General features: G+C 45.0%; 1 protein-coding gene and 1 pseudogene across 1 annotated transcript in view; both read right to left on the bottom strand.

The window, feature by feature from the left end:
• LOC137934522 (myosin-9-like) overlaps nt 1–12,077 on the bottom strand; it is a 40,695-nt gene that overhangs the window by 16,124 nt on the left and 12,494 nt on the right. The window contains exons 16-20 of the mRNA XM_068778915.1: nt 11,859–12,029; nt 11,519–11,650; nt 11,318–11,427; nt 11,166–11,226; nt 10,828–11,005 (exon numbers count right to left, since the gene is read on the bottom strand). Of these exons, the coding sequence (XP_068635016.1) occupies nt 10,828–11,005; nt 11,166–11,226; nt 11,318–11,427; nt 11,519–11,650; nt 11,859–12,029 (652 nt within the window). The remainder of the gene's footprint in view (nt 1–10,827; nt 11,006–11,165; nt 11,227–11,317; nt 11,428–11,518; nt 11,651–11,858; nt 12,030–12,077) is intronic.
• On the bottom strand, nt 9–2,769 carry LOC137934174 (ADP,ATP carrier protein 3, mitochondrial-like; annotated as a pseudogene).

Here is a 12,077-nt window from a genome sequence, read left to right as displayed (position 1 = left end):
GTTGAAGCTTAGGGCGACGAGGACACTCCTTAGAATAGAGATCTGCATAAAACTTTTTTTTTTCGAAGTGTGTAGATAGATTAAAAAAGAAATAAAGTACAAACAAACTGTTACGGCCCCTAGATCTAACACGGTGATTCGTACAGAAGTAGAAAATAAAAAAAGATCAAGCCGAAGGGAAGCTTGAAAACCTTCGAACTCAAACCCTCTGTTTAGGAGAACTCAAACCCTCTGTTTTGACCTAAATTCAGACTTTTTCCTCTTTTCATTTCATTCCCCCTCTAAATAGGGTTCCTGACCACAAGGTTCAAGAGAAAATTACAAATTTGCCCCTCCATGGCATTTAACTTGAAAAGTAAACTAAATGACTAAGTATCTAACTCAGCCAGAGTAATTGACTCAGCCACGGCGTCTGCATGACTTGGCCTGCTGTTGGGTTCATAACATTACACCCCCCTGGAGAACGAGTTTGTCCTCAAGGTCGAAGGTAGGGATGCGTGCCGAACGTCACCACATCTCTCCAAGTAGCATCTCTACCCTCCATCAGTCCTGGACTGGTGTGAAACAGCCCCTCACGGCGGCCTCCCATTGGCAAGGGTGCACTGCCCACACTTTTCCAGCATGGCAGCAACAACATCATGACCAGCCCCCTGGGATTGAGAAGACTCAGCAGCACTAACCCCCTCAATTTGCTGCACCTTGAAACACTCAGAGGCCTGAAACCATCATGGAAAACAGGATCTGCATGGTGACAATGTATGGTTGGTTGAGCCATTCCCTAGTGTAGTGCCAAGGCAGCAAAGATTACTTCAACTGTCCCAGCTGCCCCAAGGAGATGACCAGTAGCACCCTTTTTTTGAGACAATGCCAAAACCCCTGAACTTGCATTGGCTTCAAAAGCATCACCCAGTGTAGAGGATGTGTCATGAGCATGTACATAATCGACTGGATTCGGATGAAGCCCTGACTAGTGTAGCGCAGTAGTCATAGCCAAAATGCCCCCCCTCCCATCAGTGTGTGGCTGAGTAATGTGATCAGCGTCACCTGACATTCCATGGCTAAGAATCTCAGCATAAATACTGCCTGCACGTGCCTTTGCCTGTTCAAGATTATCTTCTCTGCTATTATCATTCTCATGCCAGATTTCATGCCACTCAAACCTATCAGTCATGTAATCCATATCCACCTTTGAACTAAGTGCATAAGCCCTTATACTGGTTGGTTCATTGTCAGAAACAGCAATTACAGCATTATTGGAGCCAGTTAGAGGCAGAAGCAATCCAGCACCATCACTTACCATGCAAGAGGTCAATGAGACAAATAATGGAGCACAAGCGAGAACGAAGGCCCTTTCAAATTCATTTATTTCCTGCTTCAATATATCTTTCAGCTAATTAACAGGACTAAGCAGGGTACTCACCTTTGACGTTTCAAATCCAGACCATGAGCAGAAAAAATTCACAGTTTCATGTTCCACCAGTTTCTGATTCTGTACCCTACAAGCTTCAGGTGTAGAAGATGCATCGAATATCAAAAGATCAGCAGCATCGGACATTAAATTTTCCCAATCACATCCTGCCACTTCATCCTGAGGTTGCTCGAATTGACACACCTCCTGCAATTTTACATCAGTCTCAACCGCACTCTGTTTTTCTGGTGAATTACCTCGAGCAGAGTGTACAAGTAACCCTGGAGTCTCAACAATTTCTATATCAGTATCAGTCTCAACAGCATGGCAAAGTGTACCTTTACTATTTGGACTAACACAGTCATATTTTAAGGTCCCAGATAGCTTCACAGCTACACCAGATGTCATCATCATCCTTCTTCAAACAGTATCAATTGGGTAGGAAGCCAACCCAGCACAGATTGTGATCCCCCAACCCAGCGAGAAACATGCGAAGAAACTATCCTGTAGCTCGCCAACCAGAACCACAGGGTTAAGGGAATCATACATTCCAAAGTAGAGTCCACGGTAGACAATAATTCCCACACAGGAGATGTTAAATCCCCAATAAAGACCAGCAATGCCATCTGATTTAAGTGTCTTCTTGAAGACATCTATAAGACCATTGAACTGCATCTCGACTCCCTTCTTGGAATCCTTGGCATCACTGGCTAGACGGGTTCGAGCATAATCAAGTGAATAGACAAAGAGAAGGGAAGAAGCACCATCACATCCTCCCGATGGCAAGTTACCAGCAACCCATTTCCAATATCCATCTCTATCTTTCTTGAAATTGAAGAGTCTCTTGAAATAATCCTTAAAGGCAAAGTTAAGGGCCTGGGTGGGGAAGTAACGGATAACATTTGCAGTATTTCCCCTCCACCAAGATACAAAACCCTCATCCTTGATTGTTCATGCCAAGCAATCACCAATGCCCATGTAAGGTTCAGAGAGCCTTCCAGCTTTGATCATTTCATTCTGATTCTGGAGCAAGAGCTTCACCTGCCCAATTGGTGCAGCTGCTGTTGTTAGACAGCAGCAGAAACACCTCCCATAAGAAATTCAATAAGGAAAGCCTTAGCACCTTTTTCAGAAGGTGCTTGGACAAACAGTGGAGATGAAGGTGAGACAAAAGGCATGCCAAGTGGCCCATTAGCTTCATGAATCACGGAGGTTTGGAGGCCTCCATTCATGTATTGAGCACCAGAGAAGTTGCGGAGGCCCACATTTCTAGCATGCAGGTTAGGAGACAATCTTGAGAAAAGATGAGACTGAGTGCGTATCTTCTCATAAACAGATGGACGGTATGATCCATCAGCCATTTTGATAATGAAAAAGGTCGCCAAGAAATTGATCTCACTTCTCCTGGGCTTCTGGTTTCTGAACACAGACATCCCGTACTCCCCCTTTCTTTTTGGCCTTTTCTCAAACATAAGAGTTACAATTTCGGTGATCCCATTATCAATAGCATTCAGCTCCCTCCAACACATTCCAACAACAGTACTGTAATTCCTCACCTTCCCCTGTTCAATAAGACTTCTGAGCACAGACATCCCATACACCCCCTTTCTGTCCAGCCTTTTAGCAAACAGAAGAGTTACAATTTTTAGGATCCCATAATCAACGGTAGTCAGCTCCCTCCAACACATTCCAGAAATTCCCATGTCTTCATAGAGCTCTGGATTAGTTAGATGATTGAGCATACCTGTCCGCCCTGATAATTCTGAGCAGCGTTGCTCCCGCCACCCCCAGGATAGCTCCCGCCACCACTTCCAAATTTATCACCACCAAAACCTCTATCACTGCTAGGTGGGGCACCATAACCACCTCCCCCACTGCCACCATACACATTACCATCCCGACTAGAGTTCCAAGAACCCCTTGCAGTAACTACTTCCTGGAACACCCAACTGGTCCGCAATGAAATTTTCGAAGCCCAAGTTGCCATACCCCCAGGAAGAAGCCTCCACACTGCCCTCATGCTGCTGTTGGATTGCATGTCTGCCTTCCCGCCAGAGTTCCCTCCCTTGGTTTGGATTGCGTGGAGTTCCAAAACCGAGGACAACGCATTTGAGGTTTTTGCGGACGAAGAAACCATGGCTGGAACCCTTACTGGCGCTCAGCTTCCGTTCTGAAAAAAAAATTGACGCTTCTTGAATTCTAGCAACCTTCTTCTATGTTAATGGCAGACTGATGTAGCATAGCTGAGATTTCTTCGCGCAGTACTGCGCATATTTCATCTACGATCCACAAATCGCTCATTGTTTCAGCTCTGATACCAAAATGTTACGGCCCCTGGATCTAACACGGCGATTCGTACGGAAGAAGAAAAAAATAGAAAATCAAGCCGAAGGAAAACTTGAAAACCCTCAAGCTCATTTAGGAGAACTCAAGCCCTCTGTTTTGACCTAAATTCAGACTTTTTCCTCTTTTCATTCCATTCCCCCTCTAAATAGGGTTCCTAACCACAAGGTTCAAGAGAAAATTACAATTTTGCCCCTCCATGGCATTTAACTTGAAAATCAAAAGGTTCAACGGAAAATTACAATTTTGCCCCTCCATGGCATTTAACTTGAAAAGTAAACTAAATGACTAAGTAACTGACTCAGCCAGAGTAATTGACGCAGCCATGGCGTCTGCATGACTCGGCCTGTTGTTGGGTTCATAACAGAAACCTAGGTCTGGGGGCTGCCTCCACAGCAAGGTGTTAGAGTGAAATGCCCTCTTTGGTTTGGGAGTCTGCCAAGTGATTGGCAAAGCAAGGAATGTGCTTCCAATTACAATTCAAATGAGAAAATAAATTACATATTTCCGAATACATATCCAGTGACGCCACGGGGGCCTGATGGAATTCGCACATCAGTTGATGACCACGTTTGAGTCGCCTTCAATGCAAAGTGGACCCGAGAGATGATTTGAGAAAATTTTGATTTCGTTTAATAGTCCTGATAGTTTTGTTGTTGTAGAGTCAGAGTTGCCAAGGGGGCCCACGTAAGAGAAGAGGAGGTCGCCATTCGCATTGTGAATAACTCCACCGAATCCCGCAGGACCCGGGCATCTGAGAGAACTCCCATCAAAATGGCCGAGTGGAAGCGGGGTCCATACAGCCATGATCGGAGGGCGAGAGGGCAGAGAGAGACCTGCAATTAACTGCCAATTTCCCCTGAAGTTGGTGCCACTAAAGTTTCTAAGTTCTTTTCTGTTAAGGAGCCAAATAGTTACTTGGCCGGAGATTTGTCAGAACTTCGACAAGGGAGGATTTGAATTTGAATTTTCTCCTGTTACGTTCTTTCCAAAGTACCCATATGATATGACCAATACAACCTGATATAATCATTTTACCAAACTTTGGGAGTCTGGAATCAATAAGTGAGAGGATAGTATCTGGTAAATTTGCAGCAATACAATATTGGATCCAATTTTATTTAAAAGGGAGGTCCAGACCGAATGGGCAAACTGACATGAGAGGAGAATGTGGTTGGCTGTTTCTGGGGCATCTTTACAAAATGGGCAAAGTGGTCCCTGGATTTGGGTACCCCTTCGGATTAAAGAGTCAGAGGTTAAAACTTGATCAAAGCATCAGTGATGGAGGATCTATCAGAGGTTACCTCATTGTCCATACACAAAGAGGTAACTCGGTTAGTCCTCCGCCTCGTCGAGGCGATGACATGAAAAAAATTTGTGTTGTCGACTCCCTCTTTCAGCCATCTAAATCGGGCACGTTGCTTCCATATCACTTTCTCCAAGCAGAGAAGAGCAAAGAGACGAGTCTGAAGAGCAATGCAGGAAGAGAATTCAGCATCTGAGAGGTACCTTTGTTCTTCAATCTGGTCTAGAATACCAATCTAGGAGGTGAGAGAAGCTTTTTCGGCACCAAGGGAGGACTTCAAGAGTGAGGTCCATGACTTCAACTTGCCTTCGAGGAGTTCAAGTTTTTTAGGGAGATCCCATTCAGCACGGCCACCACCAGTGATAGATGCCATATTCTGACATGAGAACTAAGTTAATTATAATAGAATAACCTTTATAATTGTGTTATAGGTGGTTATTTATCGGTTTTCAAATGAAATGAGCATTTATTGAATTTGGCATTAATCACTGTCGATATTGCATATTTTTCTCTCCTGAATTATATTTCATTGTTTTTAAGGTTTATTTCTTCCTGAAATGCTTTTTATAGATTTAATTATGGAATTTCAAGAGAATTTTGGTGGAGAAAGAGATATTTACCAAAATGCCCTTAGTGAAATGGAGGTGATTTTTAGGTCAAATCGTTTTAAAATAAATAAGATGGTATTAAAGGAGAGGGGAGAGCGTCGAAAGGAATACGGGGGGACACCCGAGAGGGGAGACCCGAGAGAGGAGCATCAAGAGAAAACAGAGACCAAAACAGAGGACCTTGGACCGGAAACAGGGGAGGATCCGAGAGGAGTTCCCCATCGTCGTTTGCCGGGCCACTGCCTTTCGCCGCGCCACCGTTGTCCACTGCCATCCAGAAACCGAGAACAAACCCGAGGAGAGCTCGAGAGAGTCTCCATCGAGGTGAGTTCGACAGTCGTCGCTCGCCAGGCAGAGAGGGGATCCGAGAGGGCTTCTCCGGTGCCAATTCCGCTTTCCGACCATCCTCCGGCGTCTATCACATATTTCCGACCATTCCCGGAGCTATTCCGACTGCGACCGAGACTCGAGAGAGCCGGTTAGAGAATGTCAGCTCTGTTTCATTCTTCGTCGGACGTTACCTCCGTCCGTCGGCTTCCAACCTTCGTCGCCGGCGTCGTTTCTACCTCCGGCCACTCACTCTTGCCAACCCGAAGCCATTGATTTCGGGAAATTGCAGCACCCGTGAGAACGAGTCTGCTGCCCGAGCGAGAGGAAGGAGAAGGGGAGTAATCCGTCATTTTCAAATTTAATTTTTCTATAGTTTGAACTTAGGTTTTGAACGTTTATTAAATGTGATTTGATAATTAATGTTTATTGAATATTTGTTTTCCGGATATTTTATTAAATTGGCTAGTTAGGGTAGGATTATAATTTAGGTTGGATTTTGTTAATCCGATTTCTGTCTTTCACTCTATGCGCCCGAGAGGGGCTAGACGCAAGGATTGAGAAATCAGATTCGTGATTACGTGGCGCTCGAGAGAGAGGCACGAATCACGATAAAATCCAGAGTTGATAATTTTAGCATCATCACAATAGGAAATTGATTCTCTGCATTCTATTGTAATCCGCTCTTTGTCATTAACTCTAGGCGCCCGAGAGGGGCTAGACGCAAGGATTGAGAATCAGGATTCGTGGTTACGTGGCGCTCGAGAGAGGCATGAATCACGGTAAAATCCAGAGTTGACGTTTCCTGTTGTGGAAGTAGTTAACCAGATGATGGTTTGATAATTTAGGATATAATTAGTGTTTAGTTTAGATTAATTCATCATATTTGGTTAGGCTAGTTGACTGAAGAATACACAAAATTCAGTCCTCCCTGTGGATATGACCCTCGCTTCCCGCTAGATTACATGAACAATTCGTACACTTGCGAGGTATAAAAGCCGATGTAATTAAATTTTGCGTCAACCAGCCAGCCAGGGGGAGGTCAAAATCCACATCTAGCAACCAAGAGTTCTCAAAGCAAAAAGGGGCCGATCCCCATCTACCAAAAGATGTGGAAAAGAGAATCGACCAATGATCAAATCCCACCCGATTGAGAACCCTGCTAGAAACATTTTCGTAAAGTTGGAGCCAATCACCACTCACAAGAATTTTGTCTAGCTTGGAAAGAATGGGTTGCCTCTGCCCATTCGACCAAGTAAAAGTCTTCCCAGACAAAGAAATCTCTACCAGCTCAGCACTCCTGATGAAATCCATGAAGCTCCTCATAGAAGAGGAAATACGGGTGGCAGGAGGGGACTTTTCGTTGCAAAATTTGATCTCATTGAAATCCCCCGCAATGAGACAAGGCACCAACTAAAGTTGGAGCTGAGTGTGAAGCTCCTCCCAAAAATATCTACGATGTCGGTATCTAGTGGGTCCATAGACCCTAGCAAGCCCCCTAGTGTATATAGAGCAACAGTCCCGAAAGCTCAGTCCAACCGAGAACTGGCCAAGGCAGAGATCCGTGAGGTCGACCTAGCTAGAGTTCTAGAGAATAATCAGACCACCAGAGTGGTCCACCGCATTGATAGCACGCCAGTCCAAGGTAGGGCAAGGCCAGATATCCCGGGCAATGGAGGCAGTCGTGCACTGACACATTGTCTCCTGAGGAATCACAATCGAGGGATTGTAGGAGGCAAGAACTCGGCCAATAACAACACATTTTCTAGGTGAGCCAACTCCTCGAATGTTCCAGGAGAGCACAATCATTTCTAGGGCGGTTTGTGCGCTCCTGAGTCCTCATCACCAGGCATATAACCCTTGTAGACTACTCCCATAAATCTGGCAGGGTTCATCATCTGATGCCGGGTATCATCATCATATCGGTGCCACTCCAATTTAAGGGTGGCAACAATCTGCTCCGAACGAGCATCCGGAGGGAGGAAAGGGATGCGCTCCATAGACTTGTCAGGCCAACGCCCAAGAGATTCCCCTGGTGGGGGAGCAAGAGCAGGAGCTCTATGATGCCTCTGATATGTAGCAAGAGCAGGGGTGGTTGAGATCCCCGTCTGACTAATGATTGGAGCAGCAATCGTAAGCTAGGCAGCAGTATCAATTGCTGACTTCAAGTCTGAGAGACCCAAATCAGAGCTAGGCTAGGATGGGGATGAAGGTGGTGTGGGTATTTCTATGGGAGGATCAGGGTTGGGTGAGGGATGGGGGGTGCTCGAGTTAGGTAGGGGATTTATGGAGCTGCGGGATGTCTCCAGGAGGCCATTTCAGAGGGTAGAGGGAACCACTTGTCGAAAAGAGAAGGTTTTGGATGTTTGGGGGTTGGTAATTGTGAGGGTTGTTGGGTAGGGTTTAAATGGAAGGAGAAAGCTATTGGGCTAGGGGGGTTGCAAGAAGAGATGGGGTAGGCGGGGCAAAAGTGGTAGTGAAAGGTTGGGACTGAGGATTTGGTTCGAGAAAGGCTGGCTGAGGGATGAGCTTCATGGCAGAGCTAGCCAGAGGGTAGGGACAAGGTGCCCCAACACCCAAAGATGGGTGACCTTATCTGGCAATGGTCCGGTCAATCTGATTCAGAGAAGAGGGTTGCTACAATGGGTGGCACCAAGTTCCCGGCGCCATCATAGGCGAACAGGTCATCAAAAACCACCTTTGTCTGGTAACATTTATCACCAACCGAGAACCGAAGGAATTGAGACCCCACTCAGTGTTGTTTCGGGATAATGAATAGTCTCGCCACATCTATGCAAGAGAGTGAGGCAAACTCCGGAGCTTGGTAAAGAAGCCTACCAAAGCGGGCCGCAATCCGCTGCAAAGTCTCCTCCAACCAAAGCTCGACTGGGATACCCCAAATCGAGATCCGCTGCCCATACTGGGTGAGGGGAGTTAACAGGTCCCAATCGGTAAAGCTAGCGAGTGGTGCCTAGCAGCATGATAAAGCGTTTAAGGCATTAGCCTTATCGTCAATGGATGTGAAAGAAATCAGCTGGACTAGTGGCCCAAGATAAGAGGCTCATGGCAGATAATCAAGGCGAAGCCGAGCGCGGAACTAGTTTGCAAGGCCAATGGAGTTCCAGCTTGGATCAACCATGGTCGCCATCGCATCAATAGCTCGCAACAACCTCCCATGCACCAATGAATCGGGGGAGAGAGATTTCCATGACCCACGACGACTCAGCAGATTTACCGAGCATGGGTGTGGTAATCGGAGCAACGGCGCACGCATGCAAAAGCATTATATTTGTCCGGTGGAGATCATATTCACTCTAATACCATAGTAGGTAAATTGGAAGGGGAACGGGAACTCACTTTGGGTTTTGTTGATTTACTACATGATGATTTTGTTGAAAAAGACCGAAGTCGCGGTATTTATTTCACTCAAGATTGGGTCTCTCCTCCAGGGGTTTTGACCGTGGCTTCTAGGGGCATTCACGCTTGGCATATGCCTGCCCTGACCGAGATCTTTGGGGATGATTCCGTACTACAATTCAGCGGAGGAATTTTAGGAGTTCGACCGAGGCGGGGCAGCAAGCGCACCGTTTGGCAGAGGCGGGAAGGTCGTTGCATTGTTTGGCAAAGGTGGGGAGGTCGCTGCACTGGTGGTAGGTCGTCACTGGGAATTTTTGGGCGGCACGAAATGGGAGCTCGACGCCGTAGGAAAGTAGTCTTTGTTAGCCGCTTGGAATGCCGACCAGCCAAAGGAACCTTCCGATTCCGGGATGTATATTCGCTCCATGATCATCTCCCCTCGGCTTTGAATGATCTTGCACTCCCATCGCTTCTGGTAGCAAAAGACGAAGAAGCGGAAGGAGATTGGACCCACCAGAAGCTCCTTGGATCGAGTTCGGCGGCTTCCGACCAACGTAGTAGTCTCGAACTGGCTGAGAAAAGAGGAGAATTCCACCGCAGGGAAGGAAATGAAAGCTCGTTTCCCATCGTTGTGCACCGTTATTCAAATTGCGGGACCAGATCTATCACGAGGCCGGGACACTGGGACACAGAACCCATGCACTACTCTTCCCCTTCTCGAGATGACGCTGAAGATCATCCTTTCGAGCAGAAAGAAAAGAGAGGGAGGGGGGCGACATGGTATCCTGTCCCCTAACTATCTCCTTTTGTTGGTACACCTCGCCGGAGCGGTTTCCGAACCTTTGGCGAGGCCGCCGGAGGTAGATGCCAGCCATCGTCCACCACGGGAGGGGACAGCGACTCCCCGAGTCACCGAGGTCACCGGAGGTCGATGCCGGCCATCATCCACCACGGGAGGGGACAACAACTCCCCGAGTCACCGAGACCTCCGAGTCGCACATCGCTAAGTCTATTTTAACTTTCATACAGATTTCATACACTTGAAAATTGTCTCTTTCATATAGAAAACAAAGCTATATCCATTTATAAGTTGCTTATGTTTATAACATGTTGTTTTATGTGTATGATTAAATCTTAACTCTGCAAGCATTTTACAGTTTCCAATTTTTTCTTGTTTTGTTCACTTTAATGATCCTGGCATATTCGACTAACAACAAAAGCAAAGATTATATCAAAATGCCTTAAAAAACTTGTCAAGAACTCATCATAAGCACATCTGTGACAAGGCAATGACTGTATTTTTAACTTAAAAAAAAAAAAGGAAAGCAAAACAGAAGCATCATAAAATGTATATAATATTATGGTCTTGTAGGACCTACATTGGGCACCACAGAATCATAACATATATAGATCCAACAATCATTAGAAACTAAAAGCTAGTCACTCATTTAATGCTTCAAAAGCATCAAAAGACGCACCTCTCCAGAGAGATTGAACAAAAACAGCAGCTTTCCGCAATGCAATAAATTGCTTTCGAGCAATATGTGTGCATATTTGGCGTTGAATTGTTTTTGCTGCACTACTAAGTATTTCAGCTCTTCGTGCATCTAATTCAGCCATCTGACCAGCTCTCAGGAAAACCTTTGTTTTGCCAATCTGAAAAACCAATTTGAAAAGTCATTGACTATAATATAACAGCTGTTTAGAATTTTTATCAGTAACTATGAGCAATGGGTCCAAGCAAAGCTAACCAGGAGATAAAAGAGAATAAAACACAAAAATGGGGTAAATTCTGATGATAGCAAAATGAAATTACCTGCCACCCTTTCATATTCATCTTTTCCAAAATCTTTTTGCAAACAAGCTTTTCATCATAGCTGTACCGGATTTCACAGTATTCAAAGCATCATTTATTCAAATTTAATCAAATCTACATGCCACTTACTTTAAGAGCAGAACAATACTTACTTCCCCTCCATGTGTACTGGAGCTAGAATACCAAAACGGTTGAAAAACTCAAAGAAAGTTCTCCGAGTAGGATATCCTGCCATACTGATTCTTATAGCCTCATGAACACCCTACAGTCATGATTCCACAATCTATTCAAATTGCTAGTTCCCCCCTCCTTTTTCTGTGTTTGTAACATTGATTCAGTCTAAATTAACTTACACCACAACGCAACTGCTGCAAGATATTGACATTCTCAAAAATGGCAGGCTTCAGAAGATTGTTAGGCTTCACACATCTGATATAATGGGGTTCTGTTGAATTTAGAGTCTCCATCAAAGATTGTAGTTGCAGCTGCATCAGTTACACTTTTTTAGCAATAAGATTAAGGTATTTTGAGTTCCTATATTTTCGGGACTTAAGTGACAGAGTTATGTTCATTAATTGTTATGGTCAGTGAAAGAAGGGAAGGTTATAATCTGACATGTCACATCAAAATTCCATACTACATCCCAACCCAATCAAAAAGGAGAAAATGAGGAAGAAGCACTAGAAATGGCACCTTAAAACGAGAACCTATGGAGGAAAACTTAGTTGACTTTGTGGTTTCATCCTGTAGTGTAGGAAAAAGACCTGATACAAAAGGACATTTTGAAGCACTCAACAAGTCTTGATATTCTGGCACAACATAGTCTTTGTTTTTGTCCAAAAACTGGTCAGACTGGTATAGAACCTGAAAAGAGTATGTAATAAATAGTTTTACTTCATATGCAACCAAAGC

Source organism: Aristolochia californica, unplaced genomic scaffold (assembly GCF_029961685.1).
Source record: "Aristolochia californica isolate CCGP_79_NKW_82.1479 unplaced genomic scaffold, dmAriCali1.0.hap1 SCAF_6, whole genome shotgun sequence".
Lineage (NCBI taxonomy): Eukaryota > Viridiplantae > Streptophyta > Magnoliopsida > Piperales > Aristolochiaceae > Aristolochia > Aristolochia californica.
Note: the sequence above shows the minus strand (reverse complement) of the source record. Positions and strands in the feature narration are given on the sequence as shown.